Consider the following 25,958-nt stretch of genomic DNA (forward strand, 5'->3'; position numbering starts at 1 on the left):
CAGCTTGGTATTAATTAGAAAGAGCCCCGACCCCTAGAGAGTTATTGGGAAGAAAGAAGAAGAAGAGGAAGAAGATGGCAGAGTTTGAGAAGCAGCTGAAGGAAAGAGCGAGGGAGCTCAAGACTTTCTTCAAGAAGGGCGTGAAGATAGTGGGGGATTCATGCAAGAAGGGGTGGTACAAAGTGAGACACATGAGAGGCTAGTTCATCGTCATGCTCCAAATTAAAAACCCTAGTTTTCTTTCTTTCTTTCTTTCAATGTAAAAATCTTAAGTCTCGTCTCTCCTTTTTCTTTTTTCGTTTTTTTTCTTTTTCTTTTTTGTTTTCTTTTGGAAGCGTTTGTTGGTTTAGGGTTTGGTTCTTAATTTGTTGTGGTTTTGTCTGCATGAGAACGTTGATCTCTTGATTTCTATTATTTGTATTCGATTGTTTTTATCTCGAATTTTGAAGTTGATTTTTCCTCTTCGTCTTCTCGGTGGAACTGGCAAGTGTTTGGATGGTGGGAAACCTTGGCGTTTCATTGTTTTATCTCGAATTTTGAAGTTGATTTTTCCTCTTCGTCTTCTGGGTGGAACTGGAAACTGTTTGGACGGTGGGAAACCTTGGCGTTTCATTGTTTGTGAATCCAAACAAGGTATAAGAGGATGTGATGACGCATCACATGTATGGTTTGAAAGTTTCAACCATAGATGGTGATTGGTGATTGGTAATGGACAGAATGGATTGGTTTATGTTGTGTGATCTTTATTGTTTGTTGTCCTCTCAACACGTTAGCCTTTGAAAAAAAGGGCTAGGGGGAATCAGATGGCAGCTGTCAGTTCATGACTTAAAATGGTGGTAACATAATTCCATCCCTATGAGTTAGGGTTTGGGTATAGTGAAAGTGACCTACGAACAAAATAAAGCGCTGATTTTTAGCAGAATTGTATGCCCAATGCAAATAATCATTGGGGGCCACTTTTGGAATAAAGGTTTAAAGTCGGGGATTTTTCAAATAGTGTCCTTTTTTAAAAAATACAGTGGAATATTTGGATTTGAATTTTAAAGTTCCAATTCATAGACTTGAAGTGAGAGGGGAGTATAGTCATGACATCATTTGTGTAGGGTTGCCAGATAATCTACATTGAAAGAATAAATAAAAGTGATGAGAAACTTTTAAAATTCAACACAAAAATAATAATAATAAAAAACAATTTGGCATAAAAAGTTAATTAACTATTATTTCACCTAATTTGACATGAATCGATCCAAGTGGTACCTATATAGGGATAGAATACGAGCGGATGTCAATGTGGTGCAGAACTTATCTCTTTAATAGATAGCATAAAAAAAAAAAAGTTAGTGTATATATTAAAGTTATCATTTGACTTATCTACAAAGAGGATTCTACCAATGAGTTGCAATATGTAAGTCTTGCAATAATATCGCACCAACTCCTCATCAACATTTGGTGCCAACCTAAGGAATCTCTTCAATAACCAAGGAAGGTTCCAAGCAAATCATAACAAAGATGTCTCTAATCTCTATGTGTGCTATCAATGACAACAACTTCATCCATTGGTAGGCCTAATAGAATATCAATGTCTTAGAAAGTAATAGTACACTCTTTTTGAGGCAAATGGAAAGTATGAGTCTTGGATCACCATTTCTTTACAAGTGTTGTGATCAAGTGCTAGTCTAGTGAGATAAATCCTAGTCTTGCAGCACCATAGAATCCAACCTATTGGAGAAGTGAAATGATAAGGTCATTGGATGTAAAAATGTAATGAAAGATTGTCTCTCAACACTGACATCAAAGCTCTTTAGAATCAAGCATAATCCATCTTCGTTGAATGGTTATTTAACACTTTTATTATTTGCCATTGTTGTAGATATGGGTATATCCGTATGAAATAAAGACTAAGTACTAAGATATAAAGTATAAGAAAATAGAAACTTGTGTTGATACCCAAAGAGAAAAATGGAAGACGTATGGATGTACAGTCATGTGTAATGGATGGACAAGGTCAATTAGACTTAACATCATTAATTACATGATGCATTCTAAAGGTAGCACAATCTTCATTTAATCGAGGTGTGTGTGTGTGTGTATATATATATGTGGTTTAATAAAAGAGGTTATCTATGATGTTAGCCCAACAAATGTGGTTCAAATTATCACAAATAATGGTTTAGCATTTGTGAAGGTTGAGAAGATGTTGATGAAAAAGTATATTGAACTTTATATGCAACACATTGTATCGATTAAATGCTTGAAGATATTAGCAAACAAAAAAATGTTGTACATGTGTTAAGCACAACAAAAAAATAACCAACTCCATTCACAATCATGGTTGATTACTTGCTGAAGATAATTGTGAGAATTTTCTTTCATATTATTTACTCTGCAGAAATATACATTTATAGGGAAATAGGAGATTACCAACAGCCTGGTAATTCCTTAAAAAGCTCTGTTAGATCCCACAAGAGAGGAAACTATCTTCTATCTATAGAAAATAATCTACAACTATTTACAGCTAGCAAATCTCTAATTATAGCCTGTTATATCTTCTAATTTCATCCTACAATCATCCATAAATCCGGAATTCCACACTCCCCCTCAAGCTGGGCAATGAATGTTAATCATTCCCAGCTTGGAGAGAAGTATGTCAAATTGGGTTCTAGGAACAGCCTTTGTCATTATATCTGCAATCTGTTGTCATGTAGGGATGTAGTCCACTTCTATGATCTTTTGCTCTGTCTTCTCTTTGATGAAGTGACGATCAATCTCAACATGTTTGGTTCGATCGTGATGGACTGGATTTTTTGCGATGCTGATTACTGCTTGATTGCCACACATCAACTTCATAGGTCCGTGAGGAGCGAGCTGGAGTTCTTCAAGCAGCCTTTTTAACCATATCCCTTCACAAATTCCATGGGCCATGGCACGAACTTCCGCTTCTGCACTGCTGCGTGCCACAACCGATTGCTTTTTACTCCTCCAAGTAACTAGATTGCCCCAGACATAGGTACAATAACCTGAAGTAGACCTTCTATCTGTTAAGGAACCAGCCCAATCTGCATCTGAGAAGATCTCCACGTCACGACTTGCCACTCTTTTGAAGAATAATCCTTTACCTGGAGTCATCTTTAAGTAGCGTAGTATCCTATATACGGCTTCTTGATGTTCTTCGGTGGGATTGTTCATAAATTGACTAACCATACTCACTGCAAAGCTGATGTCAGGTCTTGTGTGTGATAAGTAGATTAACCTTCCAACTAGTCTTTGATATCTTCCCTTGTCAACAGCAACCATATCTTCTTTTGAGCCTATCTTGTTGAATGGATCCATAGGAGTATTAGAGGGTTTGCATCCAACCATTCCTGTTTCCTTTAACAAGTCAAGAGTATACTTTCGTTGTGATACAAAGATACCCTTGCTTGACCTTGCTACCTCCATGCCAAGAAAATACCTCAAAGTTCCTAGATCTTTAATCTCAAATTCTTTACTTAGAACTGTTTTAAGTCAGGAAATTTCCTCTTCATCATTCCCGGTAACAATTATATCATCAACATAGACTATAAGAACTGTAATCTTACCACCAGGCGATCTTTTAATGAAAAGAGTGTGATCAGATTGCCCTTGTGAAAATTCCTCTCCTTTAATCACCTTAGTAAACCTCTCGAACCAAGCTCTTGGGGATTGCTTAAGCCCATAGAGTGATTTCTGAAGTTTGCAGACTAGGTCGTTGCTACTGGAGAGTTTTAGGCCTGGAGGAATCTCCATGTAGACTTCTTCTTCAAGATCGCCATTGAGAAATGCGTTTTTGACGTCTAGTTGATGCAAATTCCAATCAAGGTTGGCTGCCAAGGATAGCAAGACTCGGATTGTATTTAACTTTGCAACTGGTGCAAAAGTTTCTTGAAAATCAATCCCATAGGTTTGTGTAAATCCTTTGGCCACCAACCTTGCCTTGTACCGGTCTATCCTCCCATCTGCCCTGTATTTGACATTGAAGACCCACTTACAACCCACGGGGCGTTTTCCTTGTGGTAATTTCGTAATCTTCCAAGTGTCATTCTTCTGCAGTGCTTGTATTTCTTCATTCACTGCCTTTCTCCACTCAGGATGCTGTAAGGCCTCTTGTATGCAGTTTGGGAGAGCAATACTCTCCAGATTTGTGATGAGAGCTCGAAGATTAGGAGATAGCTTCTCATAGGACACAAATTTTGAGATGGGATGCTGAGTACAAGATCTTACTCCCTTTCTATGCGCCACGGGCCTATTGAGATCATCCATAGAGTCAATGTCATCAGTAATAACAGGAGAATCAATATTACCTTGAATGACTCCGGTGGGATTTGATTTCGGGTCATCAGTTTGACAAGGCACAGGAGGAAGCTCAGGATGTAGGTCCACCGGTTTAGGGTTCTTCTGACGCCTTGAGTAAACTTGAAGTTATTTGCCAATGGACTCCTTGTCTCCTTGAATCTGATGTGATGGTGGTCCATCCAGTGCCATAGATGGTTCACTGGAAGAATTAGGTTCTGGCACCCCAAAGTCAGGCACGGGCACATCCCAAAACTGATATTCTGCTTGCTGATTGACTGGATTCTCCTCCTGAATATGAGTTTTGGTGTAAAAAGGTACATTCTCAAGAAAGGTCACATCCATAGTGTTATAGGTTTTCCGAGTGGAAGGACAATAGCACTTATACCCCTTTTGATAAGAGGAATAACTGATAAAGATACACTTGACAGACTTGGGATCATGTTTACTTCGTTGATGCGGAGAAAGATGAACATATGCAGAACATCCAAAGACCTTGAGAGGTATATCAGTTATAATCCGATTTAGAGGAAAGTTTTTGGAAAGGGTTTGGCATGGAGTATCAAATTTCAAGACTCTAAAAGGCATCCTATTTATTAGGTATGTAGCATTTAAAACAGCCTCTCCCCAGAATTGTTTTGGGACATGAGTGGTAAACCTAATAGATCGGGCTACCTCTAGAAGGTGTCGATTTTTTCTCTCGGCTATCCCATTCTGTTGTGGGGTATCAATGCAGGAACTTTGGTGAATAATCCCATTTTCTAGAAGATAATTTCTGAGTATAACATTAAAGTACTCTCTGGCATTGTCTGTTCTAAACACTTGGATCTTAGCTTGAAATTGTGTTTGAATCATGGAATGAAAGAATTTGAAGATAGAACCTACCTCTGATTTTTCCTTCATGAGAAATACCCACGTAACTCGAGTATGGTCATCAACAAAGCTAACAAACCATCTAGCCCCAGAGATATTGTGAACACGAGAGGGTCCCCAAATGTCGCTATGAATAATGGAGAAAGGTTTTGATGGTTTGTAATTTTGGGATGGATAAGAGTTACGACAATGCTTAGAAAATTGGCAAATCTCACATTGGAAAAGTTTGGGATTTTTGTTTTTAAATAGTGTTGGAAACATCTTTGATAAGTACATAAAATTTGGGTGTCCTAGGCGATAATGCAGCAACATGATGGTACTTTCTTTATTTGAATCTAAAGACAGGTTTAACCTAGGATCAGGAGTAGAGAAAGATACATGATGTGCTTGAGAGTCTTGTTTTCCAGCTACCCTAAACCAGTAGAGTCCTTTGCTTTCCTTAGCATTGCCAATCATCATCCCCGAAGCCAAATCCTGAAACAAACAATGAGAGGAAGAGAATTTAGCCACACAATTTCGGTCTCGGGTAAGCTTGCTGATTGATAGTAAATTGCATGAGAGCTTGGGAACCAAAAGAACTTGATTAAGAGTTAGGGTCTCGGAAATAATCACTCTTCCAATACCAGTCACGGTGGAAAGAGAGCCATCAGCAATTCTTACTTTGTAATTCTCATGGCAGGGGCTACAATCATGGAGTACTGATATATCACCTGTCATGTGGTCGGAGGCACCTGAATCGATGATCCAACCTGATGAATCTTCAGTTTTTGTGTGTAAAGCAGTTAGGAAGTTACCTCTCTGAGCAGCGGATCCGGTTGAGATAACGGGGTTAGTGGATGATCCTTGGCTAAACATCTTTTGCAGCCAATCCACTTGTTCTTTGCTAAAGAGAGCAGAATCATTGGTACTTCTTTCTTTCCCTTCAGGATCTGCCACAAATGCTCGTGCCTCCTTCTCCTTATTTGACTTCCAGTCAGTGGGCTTCCCATGTATTTTCCAACATGTTTCTTTGGTGTGACCTGGTCTGCGGCAATGATCACACCATGGTCTTCCTTTCTTCTGCCTTGCATCATAGGTAGATCCTCAGGAAACAAGGGCAGTTCCTTCTTGAATGTTTATGGAGCCTTGGGAGATGAGTGTTGATCCTTCCTGAACATTGGAGAATGGCCTTGTTCCCATCATCAGCTTCTTCCTGCTTTCTTCTCTTCTAACCTCTGAGAAAGCTTCTCGAATAGTAGGGAGAGGCTTGGTTCCAAGGATTCTCCCTCTTACTTCATCTAGGGATTTGTCTAATCCCAATAGGAACTTAAAGACCCTTTCTTTTTCAATAATCCTTTTGTATCGACTAGCATCTCCTGGGCACTCCCAATCCATGGTCTCAAACACATCCAATTGTTGCCAAAAACGACTAAGAGTGTTATAGTAGTGAGTCACAGTCATCTCACCTTGCCTTAGATCATGTAGGGCTCCCTTGATGTCAAATAGATCAGCAGTATTGTCACTATCAGAGTATGTTTCCTTTGCTGCCATCCAGATTTCATGTGCAGTATCATAAAACAAAAAATTTTGACCTATTTCTGTGTCCATTGCATTGATCAGCCAAGACATAACCAGATTGTTTTCGGTGTTCCAAACCTTGAATCTTTTATCATCCTTCTTAGGCGGTTCAGTAGTGCTGAAAAGGTACTCATCCTTACCTCTGCCTGTGATAAACATCAGAATTGCCTTCGCCCATTGATGGTAATTGTGGCCAGTTAACTTGTGCCGAGTAATGAGGAATGATGAACCTTCTGCACCACCATTGCTCACGAGTTCCTGGCCAAACATGGTTCCCGTAACACTGCTGCTGGTTTCCGAGGCCATAGGGAAAAGTAATACCTATGAGAGACTAGACTCAAAAAAACCAAAACTTAAAGAAGTAACGAGTTGGGATGAAGAAGAAGATTGGTTTGCACCCAGAAAACTTGGTTCTGAATTAAAACCGAGAAAGAAGTGATAGGTCCAGGCGGAATTGCTCTGATACCATGAAGATAATTGTGAGAATTTTCTTTCATATTATTTACTCTGCAGAAATATACATTTATAGGGAAATAGGAGATTACCAACAGCCTGGTAATTCCTTAAAAAGCTCTGTCAGATCCCACAAGAGAGGAAACTATCTTCTATCTATAGAAAATAATCTACAACTATTTACAGCTAGCAAATCTCTAATTATAGCCTGTTATATCTTCTAATTTCATCCTACAATCATCCATAAATCCGGAATTCCACACTTGCACATATGAGAAAGATCTATGGTGGAGACATAGTATGTTCAAGGGTAATATGATTCGCCACAAACCACATTATCCTAGATAATTATTAAGAAAGATGGTGGATTTGAAGAAATTATTCACAAGTGATGCATGGGCAGAAAACAAACTCAGTCGTACAGTAATAAGAAAAGAAGTGGAACAAAGAATATTCAACCACACTTATTGGGAACTAGTGACAATTGTGTTCAAAACTTTATGAGCCACTATACATGGTTCTTTGAATCATGGATTTAGAAGTTGCTCCAATGATCCCCTTTGTGTGCGAGTTGATTCTCATGATGAAAGAGAATCTCAACCTTTTAAAGGGTACTTCATAGGTTTTAGATATTATTACCAAACATTAGGATGAAACATTTTGTCATCTACTTCATACAACAGATAATTTCATTTATTATTCAATTATTAATTGCTATCAATAAATCTATAATAATATTTTGATTTTGAATGATATTAACTTTCTTCTCAAAATTCTAACTATATTTAACTTTTGTAGCCTACTATCTCAGTCCAGGTTCCAATAAAAAGATGGAGTTAGTTGTAACTTGAACTACTTCAAGTTGTTCATGATGTATTTTCTAAATTAGAACCTAGTCCAAAAGCCTTTAAACAATTTGGAAATGAGGTAACTTTGACAATGTTAGATTGTAGATTCATTCATATTACAATTTCATTAGTCATTTTATTTTCATATTTATTAAATGTTCGATGTTGCTGCATTGAATACATAGATCGTACAATTTCGAGATGCTAAGAAAGGGTTTACAGATCAAGTTGCTATCACTTCAAGGACAAGAATGGTTTTCAGTGAGTAATTTTTGTGAAAAAACAAGATTTGAATACTAACACCACAATTCTTTCATCATCATTCATGTTCTAATACATGTATTCATGTCATTTCTTTATTTCTAGCTTAATGGTGGTTTATGTATGGTAATGAAACTCTTACATTGAGGAGGTTGGCCATCAAAGTTTTATCGCAAACCACATCATCTTCGGCATGTAGGAAAAAATTGGAGTACATTATTTTGATCTACACTAAACAATAGAATCATCCCACCTACCCTAAGCTTCAATAATTAGTTTTTTGTTATTATAACATGAAACTAAAATTATGAGATATGGAGACTAAGAATGATAAAGTTGCAAAAATAGATTTCCTTGATCTATTAGACATTTTAACCAACCATGGAGAAGAAGATGATAACCAGTTGTTCCAATAGGTTAGACTCGTATACTTAGATGATAATAACGAAAATTCTAACTCACAAATTGCCATGCATGTTTATGATTCAAGAGTTGATGTTGAAAAAGTGTTGATTAAAGAAGTTCACAGTGAGAGTTTCAGTATAAATACAATAGATTCATCTAAGTAAGAAATGGAACGATCAACAAATCCTTCTCATGTTCATATTAACTCTATGAGTGTTGGACAAAGTAGTGGTGTTGGTGCTTCTAGTTTCTATTATGATGGTTCACGAGGAGAGGGAGGTGACAATGGAAGTGAGGGTAATAATGATAGAGGGAATGTTGGGCAACAAAACCAAAGTCAACATCCATTGAGCTCATTCACTAATGAAGTTGGTTTCACACATTGCATATAAGATGAAAACCATGGCTCTAAAAGGCCTAGCCTCGACATTAAAGTTATAAGAAAACCACATAAAGGGAGGAGACAACAAAGGATGACAACATGTGATGAGGACTCCTCTTCTAGTTTTGACTTTATAAGTATAGACTCTACATGGTAACTCACCAAATGAGGTTCACATTTATCCTCTTTACATGATGAATTATGGTTAATTACCTCCTTTTGATTATAGGATGAGTTTAAGTTCAACTAATGATGACTATGGCATATTTAACTATTCTCCTACATAAATGTCATACGACGTCCCATATCAAATACAAGGACAAGTTAAAGCAAGCACATGGGTGAACTCAATGTTTCTCATCCATAGAGAAGCAATAGGCAAGAGGAGTCAAGAGACTTATGCACGACATGTTTACAATTATAATCAATAGTATGCAAACTTCATGTCATGGTACCAATATTGTCTTCATCAAGATGGATTTTCGTCATCCTCAAGAGTTGTGGAACCACATCGATCCTCATTTTGATACTAAAAGAAATCATTATAATATAATTTGTAACAAGTGTTAGACATTTAATGAAATTAGATATTTACTTGAGATTAGTATTCACTTCACACTTTGAAGCTTTATATTTCTTATGAGTGCATATTATATTACTTGTAAGTAAATTTATCATTTTTTGCAGTTTTCCTTAATAGTTCTATGAGTTTTTGATGAATTTTCATCTCACTAATATTTTTTCCAAATTTCCATCCAACATTTTCAATATTTCCATAAAATCGAACCACCAATATTTTCATCTTTAATTGTATATACATAAAATAACCATAAATTATTTATTATAAAAATTAAGTTATAAATGTGGAATCATAATTTTGAAAATATTTTGTCTATGAACAAATGAGGTAAAAAAGATTTGAAATAAAAAATAAGTTAACTATTTTAACTTATTACTTGAAGTTATTTTTAACTTTAAGTTAGAATATTAAGTTATTTTATTAAATATAGTTAATCTACTTAATCACTTAAATTAAATTATTAATTAATATTAAATCATTAAATTAATTTACCAAATATCCTCTTAATAATTTTAGATAAGGAATAATCGTCTTATAGGCGAGGAATTGATGATGAATAATATTAAGGTTTTTATCTATTACTATTATTGCTTTGGTAAAGTCTCATAAAACCTTAGTGAGACTTAGATTTAAATTTATCATTTTAAGTTTCTTTATTTTATTTTATTTTTTTATGTTTTTTCTTCAGTATAAGGACAAAGACAGGTGGCAGCTTATCACCTAATAACCGCAAGACAAACTCAACGCATGATGGCTGATGCTTATCTGCACCCACCATATCCGGTATCCATTTTTCCGAGATCCGGATCTTCCCATTTCTCTATTTCCCATATCCTATCTTAGTAGCTTGCTACACAGATCATGTGCTGCTGATCATGGCTACCTCCTATATCTCACGGTTGAAAACTGATAGGGCCACTTTATTACCATGCTCCGCAATCTACAATACATTCATGCTTTCCATACTTTTTAATTACCCAAAACTGTTTCGTACACGGAGCTGTCTGGATCCACCGTGGAAGGAATAGAAAGAGCCTTGGTAATAGTATTCTTGCTTAATTAGAAAACCAATCAGCACGTAAATTTCAGTTAAAAGGTCGTTCCCTCCTCTCTCTACTTTCTCTCTCTAAAAATTTTCCCTCTCCAGAATTTGCAGCCAATGGAGATGGCAATGGAAGAGTCACATTCGCATGGCGCTGTGGCTAGGGTTTCGGGGGCTTTCTGTGCGAATCGACGAACAATACGTGTTCCGGGAAGCTGTATACGAAGTACGCAACGAAGTTGTAAGTTTAGGGCTTTCTAAGCGTCTTTCCCCGGGGTTTCTATCTCCGTTTCTTTGGTTTTAATTTCGAAGAATTCGAGTCAAGATCTGTGGAGATTCTGAGAATTTCTTGCTTTCAAGAATCATTTCTAGGGATTTGTGGTGAACTGGCCTCGAGATTTGAATTCTAGGGTTTCTGGGAAGTTATGGTGATGTTTGGTTTTTCTAGGGTGTAATTTATGCTTCTTGAAAGCTCTTTGGTTTGTGGATCTTGAAGGAGTTCAACCGACCGTTGAATTTGAAATTTGAAGTTTCGGCGGGAAAATTTGAATGGCGGAAAAGATGGAATTAGATCTTCACGAGTTTTATGCGTTTTGGATTCAAACCTGAATTCAGATTTGTTGATCTTGTGTTGAATTAAGCTCGTGAAACGAGTTATAGCGTTGCTAGGATGTGCTTATGGATTTCGAGTTTGCTAAGTTTGCATATGGTTGTTGAAATTTTCTACGCTTTTGGATCCTCAAATTGAAGAATATCGACTCTCTTGAGCTCAAGTTAGGAAAGTGTGAATGGCGAGAAGGACAGAATCAGGGTTTCTGAAGACAAGTGCTTCAAGTTTGAGAGAGCAAGCTGCAAGAACAACTCTTCGCAATGTCAGAATGCAAGGGCACCCATATGTGGAGCTTCGGGAAGATGGTAAACGGTTTATATTCTTCTGTACGTTGTGTCTTGCTCCATGTTATAGCGAGTCAGTGCTGTATGATCACTTAAAGGGAAATTTACATTCTGAAAGGTATGCTGCTGCTAAGGTTACTCTCCTTAAATCGCACCCATGGCCTTTCAATGATGGTGTTCTTTTCTTTGATAACTCATCAGAGAATGATAAGCATCTATCGATAGCAAATGGTAATCCTACTAGGTTGTTAGGTACACACAAGAATGATAACAATCTTGCTATTGTCTGTCATGGTGATGATTTGAGTCAAAGTAATAATAGAGATGTTGAGCAACATTCCAACAAGAATTCAGATTGTGATGTCAGTTTCTATAATGAAAGTTTGAATAATGGTGGCAGAAATTGTGATATGATGATTCCTGGTGTTATGATTAAAGATGAAGTTACTGAGTTAGAAGTGAGGTTCATAGGTTTTGGCCAAATTGCTGCAAGGTTTTTTGAGAAGGATGGGGTTTCAAAGGGGATTAGTAAAATATGGTGTGAGTGGTTTGGGAAAGAGGAGCCTGGTGATGGGGAAACGGTCATGGTGCCAGACCATGACTTTGCTGTTGTCACTTTCAATTATCATTACAATCTGGGTAGAAAGGGTTTGTTTGATGATGTGATTTCCATGTTGTCATCTAGTCCTACAGAGGGAAGTGGAAGGAAAAGAAAGAAGTCATTTTCTGATCCAGAAGATATTAGTGAGTCTTTGAGTAATCAATATGATTCATCTGGGGAAGATTCTCTAATATCAAACAGTCCCAGTCCAAGGCTGTTGTTAGATCGATATGATGATCAACTTTTGGATACAAGATTCATATCAAGCAAGACTATAAGGCGAGAATTGAGGCGCCAACAGCGCGTGGCAGCAGAAAGAATGTGTGATATCTGTCAGCACAAGATGCTCCCAGGGAAAGATGTGGCAACACTCATGAATATGAAGACAGGGAAACTTGTTTGCAGTAGTAGAAATGTTTATGGGGTAACAGTCTCTAAGCAACTTTCATTGGATATACTCGGCTAATTTTCTCTAACTTGATATGTTTCTTAATTTCTTTTGCACTATTGCTTGGTATTCCACTAGACTTGAACTTCATAAGATTGTATAATTTGTTCATTGTACAGGCATTTCATGTGTTCCATACTTCCTGCCTTATACACTGGATACTTCTTTGTGAGTTTGAAATTTTTACAAATCAGTTGGTTTGTCCTAAACTGCGACGGAGTTCTAGGAGAAAGAGTGGATCCAAGTGTAACGGAAAAGGAAAGGATGGTGTGATAAAACCTACAACTCTGCAGATTTGCTCGGTATTCTGCCCAGAATGCCAGGGCACTGGCATAATGATTGAAGATGAACTGGAGATACCAAACATCCCGCTTTCTGAGGTTTGTCCCCTAAAGAACACTTTCTCTTTCATTTGTTTGTTTAATTTATTCTTCATAGCATTAGTTTATCCTCTCTTTTTTTTCCCTTCATTAAGATTTTCCTATTTATACACTTTTCTGTAGTATCATTTTCCATCTTTTTCATTTATCATTTTATCAGATGTTCAAATATAAAATAAAAGTGAGTGATGCACACCGAGCTTGGATGAAAAATCCTGAAGAGCTGAAGCATTGCTCAACGGGTTTCAATTTCCCTTCCCAGTCTGGAGAAACCGTTCAGGTTGCAAGATATCTGTTTGACAACTTGCATTTTTTCAAGTGATGACAAAAATCAGGAATATGAATCCTTATTTTCAATTTTCTTGGCTGTAGGAAAAGGTGTCATCGCTAAAGTTGTTGCATTTTTATAGTGCTGATGAATAGAGCCATGCACCAAGATCCTCCGAAACTTGCAAGTGAATTCGATCCAGATGGTAGCACGTAGATCAACCTTGTACCAATTGTTTGGAACCCGTTGTAGAGGTAAGCAAAATTTGATGAATATCATAGGCAGAAGTAGGGGGCAATGAGGCATATTACCTTTGTAGATGTGGATAGCTCCTCAATGGATCACTCTGTATATACCTGTTCACTAACAGGGATGTATACTACTGAAGATGTCTGCTCTGTAAATGAATTGGTGGTTGATAGTAGATTTACTCACACTTAGAAGAGTTCACATTGTATCTCACACTTTAGTGTTCATATTTTGTGTTTGCTTTTGTAATTTTCAAATCATCATCCACGAGCCAACAAAAGAAATGTCATGCACTGAAATTTGATGACATGTTGTTAGAAGGTGCGGAGACCGCACTGGCCTTTGTCATTCACTCATGTATCAACAAATGATTAGTCCCGAGGCATGACAGTTGAGGAGTGGCTGCGAGTTGAGACTGCACGCCTAAGACCCGTATAAAATGGAAGTGTGTTCTTTTTTATCATGTATTCTAAAAATTACCCAAATAAGGAAGTGGAATTTATAATTTATGATGAATCAAAAAAAGTTAAATATATATAAATAAATAACTAATTTGTCCGTAAAGGAAGAGCAGAAATAAAGGTATGAACATGAACAGGGCGGAGCTTTGATGATGAGTTGGGGTAAAACATCAGAGGCCACCACAAAAAATTCTTCACTGAAATAAAAATTAAGATTAGTGTGTTTTTCTCAACGACTAATCTTGTCAACGAACTTATTACTCTTTTTCAGTTCTCTTAATCTTAATTTACTTGAGTTTATTCTCTCAAATTTGCTCTGTATTTCCCTTGCTTTCAGACTCAGGCTCTTCAATTCCATGAGGAAAATTTACATATTAACAAATTTCATTTCTATCCTAGAAAAGTCTGAAAATTTGAAGAGCAAAAGAAAAAATTTCTCGACAGAAACTTGGAAAACACACATCTTAATTGCAGAAGCTAAAGTTCTTTGTAGAAAAGGGAAGCCAGTTCTAACTGTTATTCCCAAGATGAATAGGTATGAAGGGTTTACATATTAGGGGCAAGGATTTATGCATAGGAGATTGAATGCTCAAGAGGTTGAATGAGTTGCCTCTCCCCTCCCTTGACTTTTTTGGCCTCTTTTTATCTTTTTTAAATTTGCAAGATTTGCATTCACTCTTTGCTTGTGAAGACTTTTGTCTTGCAGGCTTGTCATATTTTCAACTTCCATCCCTTGGCATATCGGTTTTTTCTCTTGCCTTTCTGTGGGTATGGTATGGTGGTTTTATTATTGACGTGGTTGAGATATGATTGATTTCCAACTTTTGCAAGTGATACTATGACTTGTCTCATTATTTCCTGCTTTTTAAACTTCTTTTTCAATTGACTTGTTTTTTCTAATCTCAAAGTTACTTTTTTGGGTCATGACTCGTGACTCATGCCCACACCTCAACGCTTGTATTTCCCTTTCTTCAATTGGTACATCAGTACATGGACCTTAATTTGCCACCTAATCTCTCTTAGTCATATCCTGATGATTATACCCACCTCGAGCTTTGAGATACTTTACACATCATAGGGTCTGTACGTCGGGGTGCTCCCGAAGACGCGAATCATTTGCCTCGCTAGGAGGTCATACTTCTTACCCCTTCATTGATATTGGGTAAACAAAAATAAACAAGTTTCTTGGTAGCCTGTGATTACATCATCAACCAAAAATCGAGCCCTGTCAACCTTTCCCCAACCAATGGTCTCCCTCCCATTACCTTAAGATGGCGACCCTCTACCCTCCCAGATTTAGTCGAATCCAATTTCGGATTCAATCCATAATTAACTTGCCAACCAATTCCACCAGAGAGGATCAAGATTATATACCTCGGCCGGTCGGAATACGGCTAACATTTTCTTTAATTAAGATAAGTAAAAGTCTTACATCACATTGCCGGCAGCTTCATAGCCTTCATCCAACGAAATACCACCTGTACTTTGACATTCAATTCCAATATTAAATCATTTTACTTCCATTCCAAATCCCAGTTCACAAGCCGGCCGGCCCACCCTTCATGCCCCCATAAAAAAATATTAGTGTTTGTTTTAAGTTCATGGATTCCTATATAAACCTTTCTACTTACCAACAAACTCGTAGCAGTAGCAGTCCAAAAATGGGGTACTTCTATCAGTGCAGAAACTTGATGTGTTTCTTACTAGTGCTGGCAATGGTGCTCTCTCTTATGCCGTCATTGCAGGCTCGTCCGCTGTCTGGGGTCGAGGTAGGGCGCTATAGAACTGAGGAACAGCAGCAGAAGTTAAGGGAGCTCGCCGCCATGCTTCCCAAGGGTGTGCCGATACCGCCGTCCGGACCCAGTCCGGGGATAAACTGAGCGGTGGAATGGCTCTGCTGTTGTGTGACTACCGATTTGTAACTCTTGTTGTAACGGTATAGACTGTATTCTAAGGGGATTATAAGCTTATGTATTCTTAAAGACAAAACCTATTAAGATTCCAATGCAAAAATAATGAATGAAATTTGAATAAAAATTAGATAAATACCCACTGGAGAAATGTATGATAAAATTTGAACTGATCGACAAAGACGAAAAAAAAAAAGTGATTATGTTACAGAAAATGAAATCAAGACATAAATAAATTAGACCAATTTATGATAAGATAAGACAAAGGTTCAAAGTAATAAGATTGATATCGTTGAATGAGATAAAACCAATATATAAAATAATGACATTTATTTATAATATAAATGAGTAAGACTATGGTACAAAGCAATGAAATCATGATAGAACCGATTTCTATTCATACATATAAAGTATTCACCCAAGCGTTCACGATGAACACAAAGAGAGTTGATGGGTGCAGTCAATCCTTCGATCTGCTAACAATCTCCCCCCACAATACCCCTTGTAGGACCTCAGGCGCTATCAACTCTCCTAAAAACAATTGCTATTAGGAAATGTGCATACGCTACCCTTATAGTGTATTCACCCAAGTGCTCATGGTGAACACAAGAGGAATTGATAGACGCGATCAATCTTTCAATCTGTCAACATATATGTACTCAAACCCGTTTCACAAAGGAATATGTTTTATATGATAGAATGGAAAATAAACAAAGTGAATGTTTCGAGATTATTGTAGCTTCCAAATATTAAAGTAGAAGTGTTACTTTGAATTTTTTCTTTTTTGTTTAAATAAAATATTAAAAAAAGTCGATACCCTAAGTACCATTACTATTTTTATATACATTCTATTAAATAATTAAATAATAAATAATTCTTATTTTGTTAATATGATAATAAATTTTCTCTTCCATAATAAATTACAACATAAAACTTTGTATGAAATATTTGGTTAAAAATGATGAAATAATCCCTGGAAATCTAACCCATCTCATGTTTTTTTTTTTTTTTTTTGAAAAAGTTACTTATTTTTAATATAAATATTATTTTTTATTTCAAGTATTTACATTTTGGTTTAAAAAAAAATGGTTATTTTTCAAGAATATAACGAGAGCATTATTTTTGTTGGATGCCAAAAAAAAGGGGCGGAAGGTTAAATTTAAAAAATGGGGTTTAGAGAGGCCTTTTAATCAAATAACCCAAATTGTATTGGGTTTTCAGTTTTATGAAACACGAGTACTATAGTTAAACCCTACTGAGATAAGGGTTTTACAAAGAGACAATCATGAAGGTGGTTCCCTTTCTGGGTCGTCCTCGACATTCTAAGCTTCCGGCTGAAATCCAAATCTCGTCTCTATACGATAGAATTCAGGCTGTTCGAGACCCTAAGGCTTCGATTTCACCACTCCTCAATCAATGGATAGAAGAAGGCCAAACAGTCAGCAAACCCCAACTCCAATCACTTGTTCGGATCATGAAAGATTTCAGACGCTTCCATCATGCCCTAGAGGTCACTCATTTTCTCTCTCTTTCTTTCTTATCCCTTTATTTGGTTCCCGACAAAATTCAGGAAAACGGAATGTGGCTAAATGTCTAAAGCCCCTAAGAAATTCTGTCCTACCCAGAAATCCCACAGATTTTTTGGCACCTAAAAATTTTTCGTTTTGGTTTTTGGTATTAAGCTCTGTTGCTTCCTTTTCTCATATTTTCTCGGGGACTAAACCCTTTTTTGGGGGGGTCCTTCTCGGTATATATGCTCAATGGGGTCAATATAAATTGGGAAAAATTTGGAGATTGTACGTGTGTGGTTTGAGTTATGAAATTAGTTTCTTCTTGGGTCTCAATTAGTTGAATTGAAAATTTTAATTTATCTGTTCTCACCCGATGACTGGAATAATTGCTCAGCTATGTGCATTTCTGATCTTTTGTTAAGACAACCTACTGTAATTATTTGTATATATTTCTTAATTTTGTAATCCCACTAGTGGCTGATACAGTGGTAATGACCCTTGAGTAGTATGCTTGTTCATAAGTCATTACACTGAGTGGTAGAAGCCTTTGGCAGCATAGGCAATGCGACAGGATGGATGAATTGAGAGTTTTGTACCAAAATAGCACATTACTCCAAGCATAGTTGAAAAAAACTTAAAATACAGGATATCATACATGTGATGTGGTGCTGATCTTGTGTGGAGTGATTCATATCACTGGTATGGCTGCACAGGTTGCATAGGCGGTGCAGATTGCATATTAGGCATATCTTATTATGCACTAACACATGATAAGCATTGCATGCCATACGATAACATTTAATGCCTATGATATGTTGTGGTTGAAAGTTGAAACCATATGAACTGGATATTAATGACTAGGTCGAATCCCAACTTCTTCCATCTTTTTGGTCATACCACTGGTTTTCTAACCCTTGTCTTCTGTTATTATGCTATTCAGATATCTCAGTGGATGACTGACCGTCGGTATTTCACATTAACTCCGAGTGATGCAGCAATCAGATTGGGTTTGATCTCCATGGTTCATGGACGAGAGCAGGCAGAGAGTTACTTTAATAATATCCCAAATAATTTAAAAACTTCCCGTGTGTATGGTGCTCTTCTCAGTGGCTATGTGCGAGAGAAATCTGTGGAGAAAGCAGAAGCCACTATGCAGAAAATGAGAGAGATGGATTTTGCAACATCATCTTTTCCTTACAATATGTTGATCAACCTTTACTCTCAAACTGGAAATCATGGCAAGATTGAGGCATTGATTCAAGAAATGCAAAGGAAGGCAATTCCATGTGATGCATTCACAGTAAGCAATCTTATGGTTGCTTATGTTGCGGCATCTGATATTTCTGCAATGGAAAAGTTATTGAATCGGATGGAAGAGGATCCCCACATTTCTGTTGATTGGAACATATATTCAGTTGCAGCAAGTGGGTATCTGAAAGTTGGGTTGATTGACAAGGCCTTGGAAATGTTAAAGAAGATAGAGAACAACACGCCCCATCTAGAAAGGCTTTCTGCTTTCAAGTTTCTCCTTTCTCTCTATGCACGCACTGGCCACAAGCAAGAGCTCTACAGAGTTTGGAATCTATACAAGCCATCATATGAATACCCAGAAGCATACTCCTGTATGATCACTTGTCTGACGAAACTGGATGACATTGAGGGGGCTGAGAAAATCTTTCAGGAGTGGGAGTGTGAATGCACCATGTATGACTTTCGGGTACTGAATAGGCTTCTCAGTGCTTATTGCAAGAGGTGCCTCTTTGACAAGGCAGAATCCCTTGTAAATAAGGTTATAGAAGAAAGAATGCCTTATGCCAGTACTTGGAACATCTTAGCTAAAGGTTATGTGGAGGATAAGCAAATGCCTAAGGCAGTGGAAATGTTGAAGAAAGCAATATCAGTAGGAAGGAAAGGGTGGAGGCCAGATTCTATCATTTTGGATGCCTGTATAGAGTACTTGGAAGGGCAAGGAAACTTGGAAGAGATCGAAGAAATCGCAACGTTATGCAAGAACTTAGGGATTCCCAATGGGGATATCCATCACAGGTTACTTTGGACTTCTGCTGCAGGTGAAAAATCTGTCTCTGCAATCTCTTCATAAGATGAAAACGGTTAGTTTTACTGCTGATGAGGAAAGAGAAGCAGATCCTTTAAATATGCCAAAGTTTATAGCAAACAGAAGTCCTTACAGGTCTAAGCTTTAAAGGTTTTAAGTAAAAGGGACCTTCATTTTCCATTCTGTCATCAGTGAACAACTTCAGAGATCAGCCAGTTGCTCATCAATGCCATTTTTCTGTAACCTTGAAAAAGGAGAGTTATCATTGAAGGAAGAAAGCTTTAGCCCCCCAACCATGAAGCCCATTCACTGTTGCAGTCTGCTATTTTTGTCAGACCTGATGAGGTTAGTGTCATCAGTTACTGTCCACACAATTGAGATTTTCTTCGTTGAACTTCAACAAAACTATTATCGATCTCCCCATTACTAACACTATGCCTTCTGCATCTGGCTGTAACTTCAGCGGTTCCCCTCTCCATTGGTATTTGTCGGTTTCAATTAAACAATGTTACTCAAATGGAAAAACTAGTTAGGTTTTATGAACTCAGCTATTGATTTCATCAAAATTTTCTAGGCAATGCTATATTTTTTAGTTAAGAGTTTTCTTTGGACAAAAATGACTTTTGATGAGATGATTAAAATATGTTGTTTGGACTTTGCGACATACTTTTTATGTCGGGCCTAATAGGTTTTAGAGTCCCTTTAGTAGTGATTGTAAAATGTTTTTTTAATCTTTCTTACACTTAAAATTTTTTTACTTTTCAAGCATTATGAGTAAAAATGCTTCCTAAAATCATTGTTAAATAGACTTTTAATATCATAAATCCTTTTTTCAAAAAAAAAAAACATTTTTTTCCACCTTTTTAAAATTCTCACTTCTAAACTATTCCCAATGGTTTTTTAATTATCAAAATTTATATAAATCAAAAGTCTTAAAATATATTTGTGCGTTACAAACATAATATTATCATGTGCATTTGGGAAAAAAAATTGTTGGAATTAGTTTTGAATTTTTTTTAATATCTTTTTGTTAATAAATAAGTTTTGGAGAAAGCATTTTACCTTGGGGAAGAAAGCTTACAAGAAGAAGGAAAAGGAAGATAGATGTGAAAGAGAATAATTACGATATATTTAAGACATCTTGAAAAATTTTTTATGGATGTGTTAATAGAATTAATGTTTTAAAATAGATGTATAAGTCGATGAGTGTATAGAGTGATTAGATAAATATGAATATGAGAATGGTATAAAACCCATTTCTCTAAGCATGATTCATCGTTCTCGAATCATAATATTCGGGTTGGCATGACTTAATGTAAATCTAACTTTGATGTTTAGATAGGTTTTGGACAATCATTTTTTATATTTGGATCAAGTTTGAATTATGTTTTTTCAATTCAAACTCAACTTGGTTTGGACTATGCCTTTATTTTTTATTTTTCATGAATTTATTATCTTAATTTTTTTTAAATGTTTTTTAAGGCTTAATTCATTCTTTTTATTATTATTATTATTATTATTATTATTATTTTAATTTAATTTTCTTAATGTTAATATTTTTTTTATTTTTTTATTATTATTTTTTAAGGCTTAATTCATTCTTTCGATATTAAGGTCTTTCCAAATTTTATTTTAAGAAAAAGATAAACGAAAAAACTTTATTAATATAGTGATGGGAAATTCATATTTTATTATATATTCTTAATTTATTTAAAAAATGATGACATGTCTCTTTTTTCTTTTTTTTGATCAATAATTTAAATTTTAAAATCCAATGATTCACATTCTTACAAAATTATATTGGGACTTTGATTTCCAATTTTGTAAAAGTTGAAAATTTGAGCTATGAATTAGTTGGGTTGGGCCAAGATCTGCAACATTTCCTAACGAAGGCTGAGCCCAAGCCCATGACTAACCATCAACCCTAATTTCTGTGTAACGTTAGGGATTTGATTTCGTTCAATCCTCTCCGTGACGATGCAAATCATTCGCAGATGTGCAGTCAATACGAGTTCCATTTCTAGGGTTGTCAGGGTTTTGCCTTACTCCACTGAAACCCTAACATCTAATGCTCCAAAAGAGTCTCTTCAGAGTAGGATTTCACCGGCCATAGACCTCAGGGTTTCCATCGTTCCGGCCCTGGAACAATGGAGGAAAGAAGGAGGAAGCATCAAGCAGCAAGACCTCCATAGATTGATAAGGAAACTCAGAACTTTCAAACGATATAACCACGCTCTTGAGGTTTCCACTTTATTACTACTCTTCTCTTTGCTTTCAATTTCACCTCTTTTCTGGATTTTGTTTCATGCCTCTGTTTTGCGTCTCGGCTTCATTTCTTGATTTCAGTTAACCTCTTTAGCTTCTTGAATGCTTTGTTTCACTTTTTTTTTGTTTTTTCGTTTTAAAATGGTTACATTTCAATGAAAATTTTCTGACTTGGAACACTCATTTGTTGAAATGCTAAGCGTACGTGCATAGAAATTCAATCTATAGAATAGAGTGAGATATTATTTCAGTCTGTTAATCAATTATATGTTTGAAAATAATCAATATCTTAATCTCAATTAGATAGTAAGAATGTTGTTTCATTTTTCTTTTTGAATTCAAATGGAATTTGAAATTCTCTGTTTGGATGTTGATAGCCATCTTAGGCTCTGTTTGGTTCTCAAAAACTGTTGGGGGAAAGAAAAGTTCAAGTTCGGGAGTCAATAATTTTTTCTCCATTTTTTCCCCCAGTGACAATTCTATAGAAATTAGGAGGCCATTTATGCATTTTGAAACAGACCCTTTTAAGTTATTTGCATTTGATTGCAAAATTAAGCAGTGTATTTGGAACTTTTGGAACTTTTTTTTTTTTTTTCCTTAATCTTATTGCTTCTGAGATCCAAACAGAGCCTTAACATACAATTCATTTGTTTTTTATTACAAAATTAAGCAGACTACTGCAAAATTTTGTGAAGTTTTTTGAAAAACGATCATCATCTTAAAGTATTCTCATATTGATAAAAATTATCTTCATAATCTTCATACTGCTGCCTCCTGAATTTAGTTTACTATTCTTATACCAGATATATGAATGGATAAGGGACAAATTCTACTTTGACATATCACCCGGAGATGTTGCTATTCAGCTTGATTTGATCTCAAAGGTTCATGGCCTAGAACAAGCAGAGAAGCATTTTAATGAAACACCAAATTCTTTGAGATCCTTCCAGGTTTATGGTGCTCTTTTAAACTGTTATTCCCAGAAGAAATCATTGGAGAAAGCAGAGGCCATTATGCAGGAGATGAGGGACATGGGGTTTGTGAAAACATTATCTTGCAATGTTATGCTAGGCCTCTATTCTCGGTTGGGAAAGCATGAGAAGCTAGACAACCTAATGCAAGAGATGGAGGAGAATGGCATTGGTTTGGACAGTTTCACATACTGCATACGGTTGAATGCATATTGTGCCACTTCTGACATGGAGGGTATGGAGAAGCTTCTAATGAAGTTGGAAACTGATCCTGCAGTCAACTCAGACTGGAATGCATATATTGTTGCAGCAAATGGCTACTTGAAAGCTGACTTAAAAGAGAAGGCTGTGGAAATGCTGAAAAAGTCGGAACAATTTATCAGTGGTAGATCGAGAAGGTTTGGCTATGAAATTCTCCTCACCCTGTACGCTACAATGGGAAACAAAACTGAAGTGTATCGGATATGGAATTTGTATAAGACAATTGGGAAATTCTTCAACACTGGCTATGTTGCTATGGTAAGCTCATTACTGAAGCTGGATGACATGGATGGTGCTGAGAAGACCTTTGAAGAGTGGTTATCCGGAAACAAATTCTTTGATTTCCGGGTTCCAAACTTGCTTATTCGTGCATATTGTAAGAAGGGTCTTTTGGAGAAGGCTGAACAACTTGTAAGCAGGGCCATAGAACAGGGGGAGGAGCCTATTGCTGTCACTTGGGATGCTCTGGCAGCTGGATATCATGAAAATAATCAGATGGAAAAGGCAGTTGATACACTGACGAAAGCACTTCTGGCAACTTCACGAGGGTGGAAACCAAACCCTGTAACTTTGAGTGCGTGTTTGGAATACTTAAAAGGAAAGGGTGATGTGGAAGAGGCAGAGAACCTCATAAGGTTACTTAGAGAACAGAGCCTTGTTTCTGCATATGATTCTGACAGATTGGTGAATTATATTAGGAGCGAAGAACCGGGATCCAACACAATTGCTCAAATGTTATGGGATCATGAAGATCTAGATGCAGAAACAGATGGAGTTGTGGATTTGAAGCAAGAAAGCATCAGCTGAATTATATGCCAAGCTACCTGAGGTTCTTAATTGTATCCCTGCCCTCTGTGACTCTTCTCAACTATATTCGCCAATCAACATAAATTGAATATGATGGGCCTGGTATCCTGCTTTTTAGGTTAACCAGCTTGTATTTCTCTCTTCACATAAAAATAATATGAAATTCTTTTTCAGCTATTATTCAAACCCCACTATGATCCCTTTATGATGAACCCCTCTGCTTCCCCCGTACGCTCACGGAGGGCCCAGATGAGTCAATCGGATTAGACCAATCTTCTAACATACAACAATTTTTGGCCTTTTCAACCTAAACAAGTGAAGTAGTAGCTAGCTTTGATGGGAAGAATCGCAAATCTTCAATTTTCATTGTGAAGGGGCACGGCACGGCCCACTGTGTCCTGACCCATCATGAGTGGGCCCAAACGAAGGACAAGCCCATCTGGTAAAGGCTCACATGGGCTGAACATTTAATTGGGCCTCTCACGTCACAAGTAAGCCAGACAGGGTTAGGCCCATCTGTAAAAGGGTCGCATGCACGTGGACGATTGCTCGAACAATAGCACCCGTCCTGTCCTTGTAGCCGAAATGTGATGCCATGCGGATTGCCGTGCCATGATGGGCGCCTGTTGGATCAATCAATAGCTGTCATGGGAACAGGATTGAAACTAATAAGAGTCCAGCACTGTTCCCACATCTCATCAAGATTCTTGCCTTGCCAGCCACGGTGGAGTAAGCGGACTTAGGATGCAAGGTATAATGACCCATTCTAACCTGGTAGATACATCTCACAAAGTGAGTCTACATGGTTAGAGAAGTCTATTGTATATATAATATCAAGAATTATTTTTGTTATTAGCTATAAGATATCACAATAACCCTTCATATAAACATACCGTCTTCATTGTGATTGTGGGATTAGACATTCTTTTTACAACGACTGCATGTATTAAATTCAATTTAATATATATGCCTTCATCATGTCCTATGGATACAAAGTTAGACAACCAGACATCTTTATGAAGACAAATAGATATTCTCATGTTATGATCGGTAAACAGACCATACCATGTTATGGTCGGGAAATAATTGTGATACCATCTATAACGATTCACTTCTCTTATATAAATATTATCTACTTTAAACCTAAGAGTCATGACTTAAAAGCAAATTTATACCATTAAAAGAAACCAAGTATATACACTGTTGGAAACTTTTATCCGATCTATCATTTTGTATTAATCTGAGGGTTGGAATTATTTGCAGGAGCCCATCTCAGTGCAGTGTCTTGTCTCTCGCCCGACCACACAAGGGGCCGGGCTGGAAGTGCCCAAGATTCCGTACACGAACCGGGTGGAACAGTTTTGGACCTCTCCTCCCTTTGCCAGTAATCATCTTCTCCTTTCATGTACTTAGTTTAGGCCCCTGTCTTGCATGCGAGTTGAGTATGATCTGATTCGATACTCTCCTCGTATATTCATACCTTGTGTCCATATTCTATTCATTTGTAGATTTATTCAATGACTTAGAATTTCTCATTCGGTGATTGCCACTATGGTGGGATTCTTCTTTTCTTGGTAAACATGTAGTTTGGTCTTTGAGGCAACCTCTTCGGTATATCGTGAGAAACAAGTGTCATGTCCTTGGTTGATTAGTAAATTTTCCAAGCCCTGAAACCCACGTGTGGACGTAAGAAAGGAAATCAAGAAACTAAATAAAAGCTTAAAAGATGCACACCTGTCTTTATCACTTTAGTTTAAAAAGAAGATACTAATGCGAGACACAATGGGAACCCAACACAGGAGTCAAAGGTGGCAGCATCAATTCACATTTTAGGCTCCAACATTCCACATGAGAGTGACTCGTACAAGTATGCTATCACCTCAACCGGTTTATAATAACGATATAGCTAAAATAATTTATCTTCCTACGTAAATGAGTCTCTAAATCTTAATTAACTATCTCTTAAAACAAGAATATTTCATCTGACAGAAATGATCCTAGAGAAGAATGCACCTTAAGGATCAGCCATGATATATTATTCAAAGCCTATTGTTGAATCAACGATAAAGTCTGCAACAGTTATATAGGGCTGGCAAGCAAAGACCCGTATCTACCAATATGTTCACCATAAACTAACCACCTACCCCGCCGCTTTTGGTTGTTGGTT

General features: G+C 36.8%; 4 protein-coding genes across 4 annotated transcripts; 3 read left to right on the forward strand and 1 right to left on the reverse strand.

Annotated features, from left to right (window-relative positions):
* Window positions 1–2,697: 2,697 nt before the first annotated feature.
* LOC117926069 (secreted RxLR effector protein 161-like) lies at window positions 2,698–3,360 on the reverse strand. Its single transcript, XM_034845152.1, has one exon. It carries the CDS (start codon window positions 3,358–3,360, stop codon window positions 2,698–2,700), a length of 663 nt encoding a protein of 220 aa, XP_034701043.1.
* A 7,398-nt stretch (window positions 3,361–10,758) lies between these two features.
* Window positions 10,759–13,774, forward strand: LOC117926685. The gene is made up of 4 exons (XM_034845905.1): window positions 10,759–12,628; window positions 12,772–13,032; window positions 13,193–13,312; window positions 13,405–13,774. The coding sequence occupies exons 1-4, from the start codon at window positions 11,498–11,500 to the stop codon at window positions 13,453–13,455; spliced, it is 1,563 nt and encodes a 520-aa protein (XP_034701796.1). The 5' UTR covers window positions 10,759–11,497; the 3' UTR covers window positions 13,456–13,774.
* A 3,389-nt stretch (window positions 13,775–17,163) lies between these two features.
* Window positions 17,164–20,045, forward strand: LOC117926686 (pentatricopeptide repeat-containing protein At2g20710, mitochondrial-like). Its single transcript, XM_034845906.1, has 2 exons — window positions 17,164–17,430; window positions 18,372–20,045. The coding sequence occupies exons 1-2, from the start codon at window positions 17,206–17,208 to the stop codon at window positions 19,530–19,532; spliced, it is 1,386 nt and encodes a 461-aa protein (XP_034701797.1). The 5' UTR covers window positions 17,164–17,205; the 3' UTR covers window positions 19,533–20,045.
* Window positions 20,046–21,331: 1,286 nt separating this feature from the next.
* Window positions 21,332–23,971, forward strand: LOC117925895 (pentatricopeptide repeat-containing protein At2g20710, mitochondrial-like). Its single transcript, XM_034845006.1, has 2 exons — window positions 21,332–21,728; window positions 22,556–23,971. The coding sequence occupies exons 1-2, from the start codon at window positions 21,465–21,467 to the stop codon at window positions 23,789–23,791; spliced, it is 1,500 nt and encodes a 499-aa protein (XP_034700897.1). The 5' UTR covers window positions 21,332–21,464; the 3' UTR covers window positions 23,792–23,971.
* Window positions 23,972–25,958: the final 1,987 nt, after the last annotated feature.

The sequence above is a fragment of the Vitis riparia genome, chromosome 12 (genome assembly GCF_004353265.1).
Source record: "Vitis riparia cultivar Riparia Gloire de Montpellier isolate 1030 chromosome 12, EGFV_Vit.rip_1.0, whole genome shotgun sequence".
Classification (NCBI taxonomy): Eukaryota; Viridiplantae; Streptophyta; class Magnoliopsida; order Vitales; family Vitaceae; genus Vitis; species Vitis riparia.

What these genes read in the sequence shown, in the direction of transcription:
- LOC117926685 (XM_034845905.1), top strand. Translation starts at nt 11,498, where the DNA reads ATGGCGAGAAGGACAGAATCAGGGTTTCTGAAGACAAGTGCTTCAAGT. An exon ending in GTAGTAGAAATGTTTATGGG is followed by an intron (nt 12,629 to 12,771) that starts GTAACAGTCTCT and finishes TTCATTGTACAG; the next exon opens with GCATTTCATGTGTTCCATAC. An exon ending in AGTCTGGAGAAACCGTTCAG is followed by an intron (nt 13,313 to 13,404) that starts GTTGCAAGATAT and finishes TCTTGGCTGTAG; the next exon opens with GAAAAGGTGTCATCGCTAAA.
- LOC117926686 (XM_034845906.1), top strand. Translation starts at nt 17,206, where the DNA reads ATGAAGGTGGTTCCCTTTCTGGGTCGTCCTCGACATTCTAAGCTTCCG. An exon ending in GCTTCCATCATGCCCTAGAG is followed by an intron (nt 17,431 to 18,371) that starts GTCACTCATTTT and finishes TATGCTATTCAG; the next exon opens with ATATCTCAGTGGATGACTGA.
- LOC117925895 (XM_034845006.1), top strand. Translation starts at nt 21,465, where the DNA reads ATGCAAATCATTCGCAGATGTGCAGTCAATACGAGTTCCATTTCTAGG. An exon ending in GATATAACCACGCTCTTGAG is followed by an intron (nt 21,729 to 22,555) that starts GTTTCCACTTTA and finishes TTCTTATACCAG; the next exon opens with ATATATGAATGGATAAGGGA.
- LOC117926069 (XM_034845152.1), bottom strand. Translation starts at nt 3,360, where the DNA reads ATGGTTGGATGCAAACCCTCTAATACTCCTATGGATCCATTCAACAAG.